This window comes from Dipodomys ordii, unplaced genomic scaffold, assembly GCF_000151885.1.
Source record: "Dipodomys ordii isolate 6190 unplaced genomic scaffold, Dord_2.0 Scaffold4, whole genome shotgun sequence".
NCBI lineage: Eukaryota > Metazoa > Chordata > Mammalia > Rodentia > Heteromyidae > Dipodomys > Dipodomys ordii.
Window position 1 is genome coordinate 13,962,484 of NW_012267220.1, and position 19,080 is coordinate 13,981,563.

Genomic DNA, 19,080 nt, shown 5'->3' on the forward strand with positions numbered 1-19,080 from the left:
GGAGGGAGGGAGGGAGGGAGGGAGGGAGAAAGGAAGAAAAAGGGGAAAATAGCCAAATGGGACTTAAGTATTTATTACCTGTTCCACATGTGGAGAACTTTTTTACAGACTAAACAAATTATAATTATACTAAAGAGATAAATGCTTAATGTAGACATTTCATTTTATGGTACTCTAACCTTTTATTGGGATTAAAGTGCAAATAGAATGTGGTTAATTAGTTTCATAGGATTCAAAATGAATGATACCGAGAAAGCAGCGAATTCAGAGATGCTTTTCCCAACTTCTGTGCTGGCTCCTGGCATTTGTTCGGGAGTAAGTCTGCTCACGTCAGCATTCCTCAGTTTACATCAGCCTGTATTCAGAACATAGTTCCTTCCCCCCCCCCTTTTTTCTTGGATGCTCAGGCCAAGTATATAGCAGTTAAAATTCACGGGAAAATTTAGACAACTCTAAATTTAGCATCATTTAACCTTATGATTTAGCATCACATCAGCTCTACAGTGTTAGGAGAATATCACATAAATATGCTTTCAGAAGTCTCCAGGGAGCTCAAATCCTCTCAGGCAGTGACTCCTAGCTGTTGACCAGGACTCTGAACAGAAACACATGTCAGATCAAACCAACATCCATATGTATGTATAGGAACTGTTTTCTAAAATAGAGCTTGTCCTTATTGTGAAACATACCTGAGGTTTTTTTGTCCTACTGTATTTTATTGCATTTCCCATTTATAATGAAAGCTAGTTACAGACACCAAAACAATTCTACACTTTACAAAGAACTAGTTTCTATGTTTATAAACAAAAATACTGCTGCAATTGGTCCTCTTCTCAGAGAGGAACTGAAATAACTGGCTGGGATCATAGAGTGTGCTTTGTACAACTGCTGTGAGCCTGGAGAGCACATGCACACACGTGCACCCATAGCACCTGCTCCCTAGCTGTGTGAAGAAGCTGCACACATTAGGAGTAAGACCCCAGAGACAGCTAAGTGCCCTAAGAGCACTGATTCCAGGCCCCACCTCTACCAGGCTGTCTGTGGGAACGTCACTTCTGGGAAAGAAAGCTACTTCTGTTTTGACTCAGACCTTGGCCAAAATAGTAAGAACTTGTCTTTATTATTTCTCAAGTAGCCTCCAAAACTCTGAATTGAAAAAAAAATTCTTATTTACAAGAAAAGGTTCTTTATCAGTAGATATAGATGCAGATATATTGATAGATAATAGATAGATAGATAGATAGATAGATAGATAGATAGATAGATAGATAGATAGATAGATAGATAGATAGATCTTTAAATACTTATAGACCTGGGGCAGAGGGAAAAGAGGAGTTCTATACCTGGGTATTCCTGCCCCCTTAACCATCCCCTCAGACTTATAAACTCTATAGGAAAGCAGACCACGCCATCTCTTTAGAAATCTTAATAAGAGATTCCCACCTTCAAAAGCCTGAGGCTCCTGAACAAAGCTCACTAGGAGAATGAACTGTGCTGGACATAATGAGAAAATCACTTCTCCGCTTCTAAATACAGTACACTTACTTATGTAGTCCTTTCTTATTCTTATTGTGTGAATATAATTCTCAGGAACAAGCATTGTGGTAATGGTTCAGTAAACTCCCTGCTTGACCTGAAATTAATACTGAATCCAAGCTTCTAAATGGTAGTTTGTTTCTAAAAGAAGAACTTACATTATATTCCATGATCCTATCTGTTTATTTCTGGCCCCTTCTTTGGTTACATATTTTAGGTAAAATAGCAGAACTGTAGGGTAACAGGAAAAAAGGATAGAAATGGGAAACAGTGAATAAGCAGGAAAGAATAAAATTCAGAGTCCAAATAGTCTTTTTCTAGAAACTAAAATGATCTCTCTGGATTAAGGAATTCATTTAGCTTAATGTACTGGAAAGAGTCACACAGGCCCATACACTAATTCTAGCTCCTTCATTTATTTGCTTTGTAACCCTGAAGAAGTTATTTAACCTATCTGAGACTTAATTTGCTCACATGTGAAGAGGGAATAAAAAAGCTGGGCATGGTGTCAAATGCCTGTAATCCAGCTACTCAGAAGTCAGACAGGAGGATCAAAGTTCAGGACTGACAACAGAAACATTGAACACAAGATCATCTCTCTAAAAAAATAAGGAAAATCCACCAAGGTTATGGCTCAAGAGATAAAACTTTTGCCACTCAATTGGGATGCCCTGGGTTCAATCTCCAGTACCACAAAATTTACAAACATAAAATAATATAAATAATACATAATGAAATAATACCCATTTTTCTGACTTGCTAGCTTTTTTTTTTCTGTTGGTCATGGGCCTAAACTCTGGGCCTGGGTGTTGTCCCTCAGCTCTTCAGCTCAAGGCGAGTACTCTACCATTTGAGCCACAGCACCACTTCCAGCTTTTTCTGCTTATGTGGTGCTGAGGAATGGAACCCAAGGCGTCATGCATGCAAGGCAAGCACTCTACCACTGAGCCACCTTCCCAGTCCAATTAGCTAGCTTTTAATAGTCTAGCACCCAACTGTATTTAACTTGATACATTCTCTTCCTGATACTTCTTAAATCTTCCTTCTATACTCGGAACCGGGCCTGAGCAAATGGCCTTTCATTTTCATCAAGAGAAAAATGGAAACATTCAGAAGTTTCTTTCTTAGGTATGAGAGTAATACATCCTTTCACTCTTTTCTCCCCATATTTAAGGTTATTTGCCCCATGAGTACTGTTCTGTTGTTTTGTTTTTAGTTTTTACAAATAACATTTAAAGAATTTCATAGGGACCTAACCATATGATGTGTATGTATTTAGATCATATTCACTTGCCAGTTCCCTCTCTATTGCCCTGCTTCTGCTAGTCCCCTCTATCTTTGATGCTTAATTATATGAGTACTCTTATTTTTTTCCCATCAGGGCCTGAGTGTTGTCCCTGAGCTTTTCTGGTCAAGGCTAGTGCTCTAATACTTTGAGCCACAGCTCCACTTCTGGTTTCTTGGTGGTTAATTGGAGAAAAGAAACCTCATGGGCTTTTTCTCCTGGACTGGGCATTCCTCAGATCTCAGTCTCCTGAGTAGTTGGGATTACAGGCATGAACTACCCGTCCCTAGCTTTGCACAAGTACTCTTGATTCTATTCCCTCTCTTTAAAGTTTTTCTCATCTAATAACACCATCCATACAAGCTACCATTTGAACTCTCTTGACTACTTTTTCCTCTAGCTCACTGGGTGTTTTCATTTTTTATAGCAAGCATAATGAGTGTATTCTTTGCGTTCATTTCTTACTTTCCACTTACTCATGTTCATTACTCCTCCCTCAAGACTGTGTTCTGACTCCACCACCCACTGAAATTGAAGTCTTTTAGGTCAAAAGCACCAGCAAAAACGTCTTCCTCGTTTTTTGTATTCTTTCTGAATCTTTTGGTAGCAACATCTGTTGGTTTCATTAGCTCACCTCTCCCTCCATCTAACCCATACACTTTACTGTTTCTCAGGACTCTGCTCTTCCACGATATAATTGCTGTGTTCTCTCATCCATTTTCCTGGCTTTAGTTACAGTCTATGTGCTGTTGATTCCCAAATCAATAAGTCAGGCATAGACTGTTCTCTTTAGCTCTAGACATCAACTATATAAAATCTATCCAAGTCTCTTTGGAACATCTCCACTTGAACGTCTTCCAAGCATTTCAAACAACAAGTGCCTAGCACTGAAACTATCAACTACTTTGGCTATCTATTACTGTATAATAAGGCATACCAAAATTCGGTAGGTTAAGTTACAATTTTATCATCTCACATAGTTGTGCTAATTGACTGGGTAGTTCTTGCTTCGTTACTGTGACTTGCAGGCAATTGGTCTCAGCTGGAGCTGTCTCAAGGCCTGGGGTTCAATTCCAAGCAACACAAAAGGAAAAACAAAGACAAGGGAGATCATCCAGATTCCTAGCAAAGCGAGTTAAGCCACCGAGTACATTGAGAGACACATGAACAAGGGAATGTGGGATGGCAAATATTGTTTTGGCCATCTAGGGAAAATACAATTGCCACATGATCTTTTGTTCTACATCCACCTCTCTCTCAGAGATGTCAATATCAGGAAATGACATCATCATTAACATGCTTACCTAATCCAGAAGTTTGGAATGTACTCTTGACTCCCTTTACCCTCTCACCTCTCATAGTCAATCACAAAGCTCTGACAATTCTGACTCCAGGTAGAACTGCTACCTGTGATCTTGCTCACTTATTCTTCATACACTTCTTTGAGATAACAGTATCTCACTTGACCCTGTCTAGTGACCCAGATTCTACATATAGTTGTTTATTAAAAGATCTGTTCTGTCAGAGGCCTCAAAATCACAATATGAATCCCAAGTTTAAGATATAGAATTGACAGGTAGGCTGTTGGTTGCCTATAAATGCCTAACCTGGCTTTCTTTCGTCCTAATTATTAGTGCCTCTGTGGGACCTCTAATATCACTCTGAAATTGCAGTTAAGACTTTAACACTTGAATTTTCTTTCCTTCCCCTCTATTTAATCCATGTGGCCTTGTTTATCTATATCATAAAGATGGAAAATTCATGCTACATGTAAGGAAATATTTGGTGTCCTGTAGCTTTCAGTTATTTCATGTCAACCTCCTAATTACCAGCATGACTTTAAAAACCCCGTTTTGTCCTCATTACTATTATGAATGGCAACGTATTATCTATAAAATGTTTTTCCAGAGCTCAAAGTACTTATTTAAAGGCTTCCTTTACAATGCGACTTTACTGATGCTTTCCTCTAAGGTGGGTATTATAGAAGGAGAAGAGTGACAATAGCTTTGCTCTCTGGTCTCTTTATGTTTTCGCACACTGACAACTGTATTTTATGACATTAAGACTGTGACACGTACTTACTGATGAAAGAGAAAATCACAGCTAGCAGGTGCAAAGACTGCTAGTAGCTCCCACAGTCAGGCACAACAGGACATGTGGAAGAGATTCTTCAAGATGGTGCCCTATTGGGCTTGAAGAGTTAGGTAGGACATTTCACTCTCACTGTGAAGGCTTTAATTGTTTTGATTTGCAACCCACAGCTTTGAGTTTCAAATAACTACAAGGCACTCTGTCCCAAGACTCTATGTTTTCCTCCGTGTTTCCTTCTTTTATTCCTAGTAAACCCTGCAGACAACCATGGTGTTTCCTATGATCATTCCAGGGTTTGGGCTCTGGGGGCTTAGAGAAGTAATGATCTCAGTAAGGGAGGATGAGAGCCCTAGAATTGGCCTTCCTTTCATTTCCTCTGAAGCCAGGGTTTTCTGGAATTCAGGACAAGATGAAAGAGTTCTGTGTCCTGGCTTTTTTCTAAGAGGACCGATGAGCTTCAGAGGAAAGGATTGTGTAAGTATTTACAAGTTTATCAAATTGTGTCAGTGGCTCTCTGACTTCCAGGTGTGTTTACAATCAATAGAGAACATTTGAACGACCACACTTGACTCTGTCAAATTGGAGGAGCACCAAAACTTGAAAAGCAACAGGACAGAAAACTATATACTCTTAAAACTATATAGTCTAAAATCACAAAATTCTAATTCCCTGATGTTCAAAAGATAGAGGTGTAGCAGAAATATTACACTAATCCAAGCAGTGGTTTTTAATGAAGAAAAATTGTTACACTCCATCACATTCATTAAAATGAAAGGTCAGATGTACACCTGCTTTTTACAAAAGATAAATTCTAGGTCTTCAATTCAACATAAATGTGTTGTAAATAGTTTAATAATTTGAAGGAAGTAGAAGTTGAAAGGCTCTTGGAGATTTTTTTCCCCATAGGAAAAGCCAGAATACATACGTGATCTTCAAGCTCTCTAGTTACTGTACCACTTTAAACAAAATATCTCTGCAAATTGAAATTGAAATTCATTTCATTTCCTCAGATATGTAGCTTTCTTAAAATCTCTTAAGGTTAATTCTTATTTGTGCAACATTTGACTGAATATAATCTAGTTATTAGATAACTATGTTCAACATTTTGATAATTATGAATCATAAAAAGTGAAAACATAACCGGGCACCAGTGGCACCTACTAGCTTCTCAGGAGGCAGAAAGCTAAGTCTTGCCCTTAAAGCCAGCCCTGACAGAACAGTTCTTGAGAATCTTATCTCCAATAAATGACTTAGATAAAACCAGAGGTGGTGCTGTGTCTGAAGTGGTAGGGCACTAGAATTGAGCACAAAGGGACAGCACCTGGCTTTGAGTTCAAGCCCAGGACTGACAACAACAACAAAAAAGTGAAAACATATCGATACGCATCTCCATGTCATAAAAGTGAGGTATTTTTTTTCAAATAGCATAGGTGAATATTAGAGTAGTGCAAAATTCTCTATTAAACACAAGAAATCTTGCTACAAAAAAGTATGAATAGAAGGATTTCTTTCGTTCAATCCTTTAAAATCATTATTGGTTGTATGTTAAAAATCACATTGTGATCTATTTCCTGTCTGCTAAAAGTGTATTTAGTGATCTGAAAGCCTCCTGCTCCATCAGATTTTCGCTTCAATTTTATTGAAAGCAACGACTTAGCACATGCCTCATTTGAAAAGATTTTCACACAGATTTTAGAAACCATTCTACTCTGTTTCTGTATAGCATATCAACAAAGGCTTTACCAAGGCTTAGCAAAACACTGCTAATTATGCCTGTTATTCTTTTACAGAGCAACATTCAGTTTAATCTGGTATATTCTGAATGGGGTAGAAAATGGAACTATTGTCCATTTTAACTCACCTTTGCTATTATGCTATTTGAATGCCTTCATTTCATTATATGCTTTAAATATATCTATTTCATTAGCCCATTTAATTCACGGGAAGTACCTACTCTATAATTTAACTGACAGAGCCAGTATTCATTAAAATCAAATTTACTCTCTGTCAGAAAAAAAACCTGACATTTTTTCAGATGAAATAATTAATCTGCATTTTGTCATAACCTTCTCAGTTTTGAATTCCTGCTTGAAGTAGATAGGTAGAAAGATAAAACACAAATCCGACAATGAGAACACATAATGTATTCCTGCATTTCATATTTCTTACTTCTCCACTCTTTGTAGCCTGAAATTCATCTGCAGGTAGAAAGCATTCTTGGACAATAGTTGAGGAAAAGGTGGCAAGGTCATTTAATAAGGTCACTTAATAAAATGTCTGTGGTTGCACAGTTTAAAAATCTAAGAGTTGATTATATGAAAAATCACATTACTATAACTCAACTTTGAAATTTTATTCTTTATAGCATTTTATATTCCTAAATTGGTTCAATAAAAATAGATCTGTCAGCTAAAAGGTTGTTAACTGCCATGATTATGGACATTTGGAAAGAAGAGGGGAAGGGAAATTGTAAATAATGGGTTTGTATGAAACTTCCTTGCACAATACCCTTCTACCTTGTACCTGGGTTATTACAACTATATTCTCCCTCATCCCTCCATTTCCAGACTTCCTACACTACAGCACTTAATGTTCTTGAAACAATGATTTCATTTCACCTTTAATCTGCTCCAAACCTTTAATGGGTCTCAATTTAGCTGTAGCTGTCCTTTGCCACTGATGATACATGTGTCGTTGTAGGAAGCAGTAGTTCAGGTAAGAAGCAATCCTAACATTTACAAGAAATACACTCTCCTTCAAACCTCACATTTATCTATAAGAGTGGATTTATTGTGAATTGCTTCAGACCTTATCGACCATAAACTGGGTATCTGCCTTACTTGCTGTAATTGTGGGGCATGTTTCTTAGTAATTTCTTGATATATAAACACACACACACACACACACACAGAGAAGACAAGAATAAGGGTCTGTATGCCATCAACCTACCATTTACCCATAAGTTTGCTAATAGTCTTTGATAGAGTGAAAATATACATTTTTTAAATCACTTATCCCTTCCTAGGTTTCCAACATTACTGCATTTAAATGTTCTTGAAGCGGTGATTTCACCATTACACCTTTTCCTTAAGTTCACCCAGCTGGTAGGTGGCACAGGCAGATTCAAACCTAGACTGCCCATCTCTAAATCCTATTTTCTTTTCTAATCCAAATGAACTTCTCTGCACACTATCATCCTAAGACATGTTGTCAGATCCTCAGTCTTTTTTTAAATTATTATCATATTTAACACTAGTTGAAAAGCATTCTCCTACCTGTCCTTCAAATCTAGCTTACAGTTCTATCCCTTTTTTTCTGATCCCCATTTATCATTGGTATATCAGTTTGTATTATCTCTCCTATCAGGCAATTAGCTAATTGGTGACCAAAGCTATTATAGCTAGAGTAAATAGGCTCAGAGATTCTACACTTTGCTTTACATTTCCTGATATCACCTCCATGTTATGTCCCTAGCAGATACTTAATAAAAAATGAACTCAGTGTAAATTAACAACTCTTCACAGATAGCTAGAAGACTTTCTTCCCCTGAGGATTAAGTATTTACAGTTCTCAAATTTGAAATAAAGTCCTCAACATTTGAGTTAACAACTTCTTTCTGGAAGATCTGTCTTGTTTAACAACCACTACCACCCCCACAATGGAAAAAAGATTAAAATGTTAACTCCACTCTATATCACTTTGGAAAGTTGAATTTGAGAGCGAATACATTGCCCAGAGTCAGTCTATCAGCATTCCTGGCCCCTTTTGGCCCACCAACCAATAGAGATACCTCTCTTCTTATGGAAACTCCTGCTGTCCCAAATCCCCATAAAGTAACTGAGAAAGGACCTTGGCCAAGACGTACGGAGGAACATCATACCAAAAAGAGAACTCTGGGATCTGTTTTCTAGAACCAGGCCGTGTAGGAAGAGTTAGTCTGTAAGAGGTAAAAGATCTGAGTAAATGACACAAGTGCCAACCTGCTTTCCTAGCATGTGCGAGGCTTCAGGTCTGATTCCAGCCTTGGGTGGGTGTGGGGACAGAAAGGAGAGACTGTAGCAGCCTCCATTAAAACTTTGAGAATTTGAACTTGCCCCTCTTTCCTATGCCTGACAGTGATCCCATTGGCCTTTTCTACTTCCCTCGCCTTTTTTTTTTCCTTTCAGATTTTCTAGTATACAGCTTAGAGAAGACTGCAGGAATCAGGCCCAGGAATTGGTTTTGTTGTTTCTGTTTAAAGATTGGTTTGGAAATCTCTACTCTGTTCAGTGTTAATTTATACTTTTCGATGTTACAGTATAGTTATAACAACTGATAAGTACCAGACTTAATCTCCACCACGAAATAACAAGACATAATTTGTAAGATAATTACATTTCAAATGATCAAGAAAAGAGTGGGTGTGAAAATAGCTTCAGTAATAGGCATACCTTGAGAGCAGATAGAGAATTTTGACAAATATCTTCAAGGATGTTAAGTCAGAATTAGTAAAACAATATCTAAGCTCCCCTCCCTACCAAAAAAAAAAAGGTTTTAAAATGAACATTTATCACATTTACAAAAGGAGATGCCAGAGCATTTAACAAAGATAACTTCTTAAAAAGAACCCTTTCAATAAGAAACCTAATTTCAATTTTCTTCTCCATCGGTGGGTCTCTTACATTCAGGAAAACTAGGTGGGTTTACACAAGAAAATAACACCATAGATTCCGGAGAACTTGATATTGGCCGAAGAGCAGTTCAAGAGGTGCCTCCTGGAATCTTCTGGAGATCACAGCTCTTTATTGATCAGCCACAGTTTCTTAAGTTCAATATCTCTCTTCAGAAGGATGCATTGATTGGTGTCTATGGCCGAAAAGGCTTACCACCTTCCCATACTCAGGTAAGAATAGGCTTTGTTGTCAGCAAAATGAAACTGTATGTTTGCATATTTATGTCTATCTTTCTGTTTCTTATATTCTGCTGTTTGGCTAAGCAGCCATATTTGAGTAGATCTTCTTTAACATAAGAAAAGTATGAATGTACCTTACATGTGTTTGGAGATCCTCGAACCCATGATGTATATTTTATTTTGGACTTGCTTCGGTTATTATTGATAGATTAAAAATGGTAAAAAAAAAAAAAATTAGCCAGGCACCAGTGCTCATGCCTGTAATTTTAGCTAGAGATCTGAAGATTGTGGTTCAAACCTAGCCAAAGCAAGAAAGTCTGTGAGACTCTTATGTCTAATAAACTATTCAAAAAAGTCAGAAGTGGCACTGTGGCTCAAAGTCATAGAACACTAGCATTGAACCAAAGAAGCTCAGGGACAGCATACAGGCCCAGAATTCAAGCCCCAAGATCAGAAAAAAATTAATGTTAAAAATTTGTGAGCAGCTTAATGAACATCATCTGGATACTCATTAAAATACCATGGGCATTTCTAGATTCTATGATAAATTCAGATAATCTTATGTATTTATATCATCAAGTGCATACTTAAATTCGTACATATTCTGCTAAATACATTTTTATATTTCTGCCAGATTTACTCAGTGAGCAAACTATGAGAACATAAAAAAATAAAATGATGCTTATGCACTTTGTCAATTCAAGCTACTGTTCCTATTCTATAACAATGAACATTGAGATATATAGGCAAAGAAACTTGCAGAGAAAACCAACTATGATTATATTCTTGTGGCCTTGAAGACAGTAGATTCAAAGGAACTTACGGTCAACTTCTTGCATGAAAATACCCTCAGTACTTTCCACAGCAGGAGAAACACATAAAAATTCAACCTTTTGATGATGCTTATGAAGAAGTAATATAGTCTAATACTGGATCATAATGTATAAATTGGAAATGATGATTTAAGATAGATTCTATAGGGACTAAGGATAAATCTAGGGCCTAGATTTAATATCCAAACACCCAGAACCAAAACAAAAAGCTCCACAATGTCTAAAAGAAATTATTTAAATTACTTACCATATTATCTAATATTAGGATAGCAACTCCTGCCTGTTTATGGGGGCCGTTTGCTTGGTAAATTTTGTTCCAGCCTTTCACATTCAAAATGTGTTTGTTTTTGTGGGCAAGGTGTGACTCCTGACGGCGCAGATAGAAGGATCTTGCGCATTTGGACATGCTGAAGGCTCCCTCCGCTTCTCACTTCCCTCCATCTGCACTCACACCAGTAATCTTTTTGGCCACATGGCATTAAATGTTAACTGCATCATACCAGATTCCCATTGTGTATGCCCAGCCAGGCCTTTCTCTTCTACTTCACAACATGCATTAAGATGAGCGTAATGTTTTCATTTTCAGGGAAATGGATAGAAGTGGAGACTGTCATGCTGAGTGAAATAAGGCAGGTTAAGGATAAAGTTCGTTTTTTGACAAAATGTTTTGTACATCTCATGTTGTAATGGGGCCACCTATAACCCTATTTAAACAATTCATTTTTTTCCTTACCCTCCACAAATTATATCAGCATCAAATACAGTGAGAGCAGGACTTATACCATGGGGGAGGTACATAGCGGGGTAGGGGGGTCGTGGGGTGGGGGTGTGAGAGGTTTGGAGGATGGGAGAATGGAGAGGGGAAGGGATGTTATGGGGAAACAAAGGAGGAGGCAACAATGCTTGATAAGAAATGTACTCACTATCTTGTCCATGTAATTGTAACCCCTCTGTATGGTATTTTCACAATAATAAAAAAAGTCACAGTCAATAAGCAACAAAAAAATGTAAAAACAATAAAAAAGAAGGATAAAGGTCAAAAATAAATAAATAAATTACTTACCATAAACCCAGAATTTAGACTTTTTCCAGGATTAGGTATTATATTAGTAATTAGAGGAATTTCAAAAGTACAAAAATTAACTAATTTAAATTGGCAGATGAGTTTATGGTTGTATTTCACAACCAGTTTATTTACCCATGTAATTCATAATGTTTTTAATTTTTTTCAATAAAATCTACTCTGGGCATCAGTGGCTCATGCCTATAATCCTAGCTACTCAGGAGACTAAGATCTGAGGATCGTGGCTAAGCCAGCCCAGGAGGAAAGCCTATGAGACTCTAATCTCCAAAAAAGAGGGGAGGGAAAGGCTAGAAATGGAACTGTTTTCCAGTGGCAAAGCACTAGCCTTGAACAAAAAGGCTCAGGGCCAGTGCCCCAGGCCCCAAGTTCAGGGATCTGCTCCAAAAATCAATAAATAAATAAAGTCTAGAAAGTTTATACAAATTTTATATTATTTAACTTCATGAGAAAGTATGGTTTTATTATCTAGGAACATAAATTATTAAGAAAAGTTGACCAGAAAAGGTGCACATTTTGAAAGAAAGATGAGTAAGCAAACTTCAACAGGCTTTATATAATGTCATTGTAGATTGAGTTCCAATACCTCTATTTTATAGCTATTAAATTTTTGCTTATGATGCTGTAATGTATTCATTTATCCTCTCTGTGTTAACAAGGTAAATGCCTTTGGTACTTACAATGTACTTGCATCCAATTTTATATTCTAGATTTGACTCCAGTTTGAATCTTGTTCATGTTGTAAGTGGTGCTGGCTAGGATTTAAAAATAAGATTCTCCCCAATGGAAGGGGTTTCTAGAGCTTCAGTTATAGCTGATAGATTACACTTTGGGCAGTAGTCCAATATGGAAAATGTCCAATATGGAAAGATGGAAAATTATTTCTCAAATGGAACTACATATAAAATTAAATTATTTTTCTCTAATTCAAGGTATAGACTTCTGAGTCTAGCATCATAGTGTGTGTGTGTGTGTGTGTGTGTGTGTGTGTGTGTGCATAACTTACAAATTCTAGAAAATAATTTCAGATGAAAACTCTCTATTGTGCAGTTGAAAGGGTTAAAAATGTATGGTTGAATTTTTTTTCAAGCTATATATGACATTTAAGATTTGGGAAATAAAAGATGCAGTTGCAGGTTTTCTCATCTTCTCCCCTGCCTAAAACACTACTGAACATAATATCCACTTTTCTTGTCTACCCCCAACATATATGTTTAAGTAGATTGTACATGTTCTTAGGCTTCTGTTATTAGAGTTTCTTCCCCTGGTTTATTCAAGATCAACAGAGCAAACAACTGTTTCTGAGTTCAGTGTTTAAACATGAAATACGCCATAAAGCAGACCAAATTGAACATTTCTCTGTTTCTGGGGAATGTTAAATAAATCAACCTGAAATAATTAAAACTGGCCAGCCATTCAGAAGTCACTTGAGTTTTGAAAAGTCTTTGTGACCCTTCATAAAACTGTTCGTTTGATTGTTGCCAAGGAGCCATTGACTTCCTTCTCCCTGCTAGATTCATTCTCCTGGACAGTTGGAAACCTAAGCAAGCAATTCAGCATTCTGCAGTTAGTATGTTTGGGCATGGCAGTGCAGTTGCTTAAAGGTTGGTCAGACTAGGAGGCAGAAGCCTGTTCTAAGCACACTCCTAAAACTTTCTAAATTGTGATCTCACCCACAAACTTCTCTGAGTTTCAGTGCCTATTGGTAAAATGAGAACACTGGATCAAATGATCATCCAATTATCTTCCTTATTTACATTTAAATAATTTCTAGCAGGACTATGACACCATTTTAAAAAGTCAAGTGTCATGAGGTTTACTCATAATTCAGATTTGAAAGGTGGAGGTCTGAGAATTGAGTTCCATGCTAGGGTGGGCAACATAGCAAGACCTTATCCCTCGAAACAAATCATAATAGTGATTGAAGGAAACAAGCAAGCCTTTGTTGATTCTGAATTCTTAATACTTTAATAACAGAAAATGGTAATGATACAGGTAATTTTTACTTTTCAGAACTGAACTACCAAATACTGAGAAAAAAATTTTTTGAATGTTCTATTATGTAATGGATCGTAGATGCAAAAACCAGGAAAATTTTTCTTCTAGTAATTTCACGAAGTTAATACACTATAGTCTTAAGACAAAAATTTTAAACATTTGTTTTTGGCAATGTTTTATTATTTTTAAAAATACCATTAAAAGGAACTTTAATGGTAAGATGAGCTCTAATTTATATGAAATTAGCTGAGCTAGGTATGAATTAGATGAGATCTAATTTATATGAAGTATTTATCAAATATAGATGGAAATTGGATTTCTGGCTAGACCAAAGAATTTCATCCTAAAAATGTCATAAAATCTTATGATGTCTCTCCCCCAGAAATCCAATTTCCATCTTACAAATAACTATTTCAAAGCAAAACCCAAGTAAGCCTTTATGTGATCATTTGGATCCTAAGAACAAAAGTTACTAATATGTTCGTTCTATATCATTTGTTTATTTAGGGTAGAAATTATTTCATTGTAGAGATTTTTTTTAGGTATTTGAAGCCCAATGTGAAATATCCCTCCCCCCAAACTAGGTAGATATTCAAAAACAATCAGTTCCAACCTAGCACAGCTATCATGCCGAACTGCAGCCTGATTTCATAATATGGTGATAATAGAGATTTCTGTAATATAGGTAATGATGATAAAGATGATAAAATTGGAGGACTACTTAAAATTCAAAGTTTCCTCCATCACATCTTCAGTTACTGTGTTTGATATTAGTGAACAAAGGTGTTCATATGCATTAGGCCATAAAAATGAACTTTTTCCTGTTGCTTTGAAATATTTAAATCTGCCCAGTAAGTAAATGAATGAGTTGAGACTGAGATACTTCTCACAATTGCTGAGTTAATTTCACTCTGATCATTATGGAATGGAATTCCAGTGACATTTTTATAGTTAACTAGCCACATCTGTCATTATTTTCATCCTTGTAAGAAATAAATGGAAAAAAAACCTGGGGATATAAATCAAGTTACTCCCTTTTGGTATTTTATTTCTCATAGCTGAATGATGCAATATTGCAGGGGGTTTTTTTTACTACCAAAAGACCAAACTATAATTTCATATTTAAATAAAGACTTAATAAGTCAAAGTCTAAATTAGATATTTTAAATATAATTATCTCTAAATGTAATATTAGACATCTATGATCTGTACAGTGCCAGTCGATTTAGCTACAATTCTCAGAAATCCTAACAACTGGTTTTGTTCCAATTTGACTAAACTAAGAGATTTCTGTAATCTTTCAAATATGCCTCTGATGAAATTTCACATAAGGAATAACAGAAAATAAAATATTAATGATTCATGTGTATAGTGATATAATTATGATAAGTAGATAGCATCTCAACATAAACCTACTCTAAGAATAAAATGAAAGTATTACTTAACAGTCTATAGGAAGTAAATAACTATTTTTTTATTTTTAATTTTTCAAGCTCTGGGGAGATGGGGGGAATAGAGACCTCCCTCAACAGGGTAGCGGCTACACAGGTTCAACTAACTGACTATTTCTAGAAAGTTTTTTTTTTATTAGCGCTCTACCACTTGAGCCACAGTGCCACTTCCGGCTTTTTTTTTCTTTTTGCTTATGTGGTGCTGAGGAATAGAACCCAGGGCCTCAGGCATGCAAGGCAAGTGCTCTACCACTGAGCCATCTTCCCCGCCCCTTATAGAAAGTTTTATCTGAAATGTTTATTGAAATCGTTAGGAAGTCTTTTCAGTGTCTTATATTATCTATTGCCAATCACATTCCACGGTTTAAATTTTAAAAGTTTAAATCTGCTCAACACTAATGTTCAGGATGAATTGGACTACAATGAAACTTGGTTTTAATAACGACTGGCTTCTTATTCATAGCAAGTCCATGAGCTGTTCTCATCCTTTCAAACTTCTCCAGTGTTGAATTTCATAAACTTTTGATCAGATATGTAAAGACTCCTTGTTACATGCCTTTAATCTGAACATATCTAAGCAGACACCTCTTGCTTCCTCCATGGAACTTAGAATGCTTATATCTGGGTAACAAGAGAGTCGTAGTTCAGTGACCCCAGCTGTGGAGAGTTGCACCTGAATTCACAGAGCCCTACGTATCAGACTCTGATGAAGTACCTTAAGAGTTGTTTCCTTCATCTTTAAAAGGTTAATTACTAATTCCTTCCCCAAGGGGTTGTTTTGAGGACTAAAAATCTCAGTGCAAAGTAAAGATGTAATGATGGTTGTTAGTAACTGAGCATTAGAGAGAGGAAAAAAAATCATAAATAAGTAAAGTAGCTCACCAGTTTGGAATATAACAACCATAGACAAAATAGCTTACTAGTTTGGAATGTAACTTAAGAAACATTTTGTTTGTACCCCAAACTGTCTAAGCTCATCAAACTTTTTTTCAGACATAAGAACCCGAATAAAACTGAAACTCCTGTCACCCAATCAGGGAAGAAATGATACTAAGAAGTTTAAACCTAACAATGGTGGCAGCAGTTAATTCTCCTCATCCTTTGTAAATGCTGTGTGTAGATTTCTACCATGGGAAACCTTCCACTCAGGAACTTCTTTTCTAACATTGTATTGGCTCACAAAACACTTGAAGAAGAAAAGAGTATTAACAGCCACGCTGTTATATGTCTGGCTACTAACGATGCTCCTTATCTTCATCCTCAGTACGATTTTGTGGAGCTTCTGGATGGTAGCAGGTTGATTGCGAGAGAACAGAGGAATCTGGTCGAGTCTGAAAGAGCTGGGCGTCAGGCGAGATCTGTCAGTCTTCACGAGGCGGGCTTTATCCAGTACTTAGATTCTGGAATCTGGCATCTGGCTTTCTATAACGATGGGAAAAATCCAGAACAGGTGTCTTTTAATACCATTGTAATAGGTAAGAACCCTTTTGGAAGCATCTTTTTTTTTTTCCTGACTACATGTTGAACAGAAACTAATCTTTACCAATTTTAGTGATTCCTGGACTGGGTAAAGCCCCTGTAAGATGTGATGTGATGTGATGTGTGTGTGTGTGTATGTGTGTGTTAATTACAAAATATCCATTTGCAGTTACTTTGGAGGAAGAGAGAGCATATCTTGAGAAGACTGTAAAATCCGCATCCGAGTGGCACTGCTCTGCTTTGGGATTTAAATTATCTAGTATCGATACCTCACATTCTGGATTATGGGAAAATTATTCTACTTCCTTCAGTACCTAGCTAAGCTGATCAAAGTCTCTTTTGCAAAAGGGAAGCTTTACAACCAACGTTCCTTCTTTCTCTCTTCTCCAGAGTCGGTGGTGGAATGCCCCCGGAATTGCCATGGAAATGGGGAGTGTGTTTCTGGAACTTGCCATTGTTTTCCAGGATTTCTGGGTCCGGATTGTTCAAGAGGTATGCAAGTCAGATGCTTTTGCTTAAGCCGATATAAATGAGCTGTAGCAACACCTAATTCAGAAAACCAGGCAAGACAAGGAAGAAAGAAGGGGAAACTAGCGTATTGCTTGTTCTGGGGCTATGTCTTTTCTTTTGAAAGCTTGAAGGAAAATGTGGCTGTTCATTCTCCTGTCGTGTTTTATTTCACAGCAGCCTGTCCCGTGCTATGTAGTGGCAACGGGCAGTATTCCAAGGGTCGCTGCCTGTGTTTCAGTGGCTGGAAGGGCACGGAGTGTGATGTGCCGACGACCCAGTGCATTGACCCGCAGTGTGGGGGTCGTGGGATTTGTATCATGGGCTCTTGTGCCTGCAACTCAGGATACAAAGGAGAAAACTGTGAAGAAGGTAAACATGTCAATATTTACAGAACCCCATTGTTCTCTTCCTAAAGAAAAGATTATAGCTCGAAATCTGCAGGTTAGCAGAAGGTGGATTGCTCTTCTTACATGCCTCTTTATTCGAATCATTTTGATTTTCTTATTAATTGGGGGTTATTCCCATCTTGCCTAATAAAAAGAACAAACACCACAGAGCCCTCGCTTTTGCTCTTTTTCCCAGTAGCGTGCATAATTCTCTTTACTCTGAAAAAATAAAAAGCAAACATGGGTGCTTTAAAACAACAGTGGACTCCTGTTTTGTTTTTTGTTTGTTTGTTTTTTTCCTCTTAGAGTTTTTCACACTAATGCCAGCTTCTAAATCTAGCATTTTGGCACCTCTCAAGAATAAGTGAGCGTAATGCACTAATGAAAAAAGTAACAGAATCATGGATTTATTCCGTGACCACATGTAATGATGAGAGTCAAGATACTATAGTGTAAAGCACAGTTAAATTGTTTTTTTTAAGCACTATTTCCATTCCATTCTTCAATCAAATTGATTTTATTGATCTGCACTCACAAAGTAATGCAATTAAGTCTCTGGAATTAAATTTTCAGGCCATTGACCCTACAAGTGTAAAGTTTTATTGAGTCAAATTGCTAAATTAAATCTCATCATCTAAAGCACATTAAAGTGAATTAAGAAGGATAGAGAGTATGCAACTCATTTATTTCTCAAACAATTTGAGGCTACCATACAGCTGTCAGTGTTTCGTGGTCATGGATTGGGTCAGCTGATACAGATTTTGTTATAGAAAAGGCAATCCTTATTACTCTGATTAGGAAGACTAGAGAGCAGTCATCTGAAACCTCAAGAGCATATTTGTATAATTCATGAAAAATCACAAATCCTTGCAAGAGTCTCAGTTACCTAAATGGCATTGGACTGGTTCTGGGTGTTTTATTGTATTACAACTGTTTGCGTGTTCAGAAGCAGCTTCCTGAAAATGGTAGCTAGATATTTGATTTTCTAAAATATTCATAGGAATTAGATTCGGATCTTTTTTTAATTTCTGCTTGTACTATGATGTCTCCCAGATTTAATAAAACTGTTCTTTTTTTTTTTTCTTGACATAGCTGACTGTCTAGACCCTGGGTGTTCGAATCATGGAGTTTGTATACATGGGGAATGTCACTGTAACCCAGGATGGGGCGGTAGCAATTGTGAAATCCTGAAGACCATGTGTCCAGACCAGTGCTCTGGTCATGGGACATATCTTCAAGAAAGTGGCTCCTGTACTTGTGACCCTAACTGGACTGGCCCAGACTGCTCAAACGGTGAGGGTAGTAAGAGCAAAAACCAAATGCTTACCCTAGCTTAAAGATTAGAATATTTAGCCGGGCGCTGGTGGCTCACACCTGTAATCCTAGCTACTTAGGAGGCTGAGATCTGAGGATCGCAGTTCAAAGCCAGCCCGGGCAGAAAAGACTGTGAGTCTCCTATCTCCAATAAACCACCAGAAAACCGGAAGTGGCGCTGTAGCTCAAGTGGTAGAGCGCTCGCCTTGAGCTGAAGAGCTGAGG

The 19,080-nt window shown here is 37.1% G+C and overlaps 1 protein-coding gene across 1 annotated transcript in view; it reads left to right on the forward strand.

Moving 5' to 3' along the window:
* Tenm3 (teneurin transmembrane protein 3) overlaps window positions 1–19,080 on the forward strand; it is a 444,870-nt gene that overhangs the window by 313,989 nt on the left and 111,801 nt on the right. Inside the window, exons 5-9 of the mRNA XM_013023835.1 lie at window positions 9,580–9,794; window positions 16,431–16,641; window positions 17,036–17,137; window positions 17,330–17,524; window positions 18,634–18,834. Coding sequence (XP_012879289.1) covers window positions 9,580–9,794; window positions 16,431–16,641; window positions 17,036–17,137; window positions 17,330–17,524; window positions 18,634–18,834 — 924 coding nt within the window. The remainder of the gene's footprint in view (window positions 1–9,579; window positions 9,795–16,430; window positions 16,642–17,035; window positions 17,138–17,329; window positions 17,525–18,633; window positions 18,835–19,080) is intronic.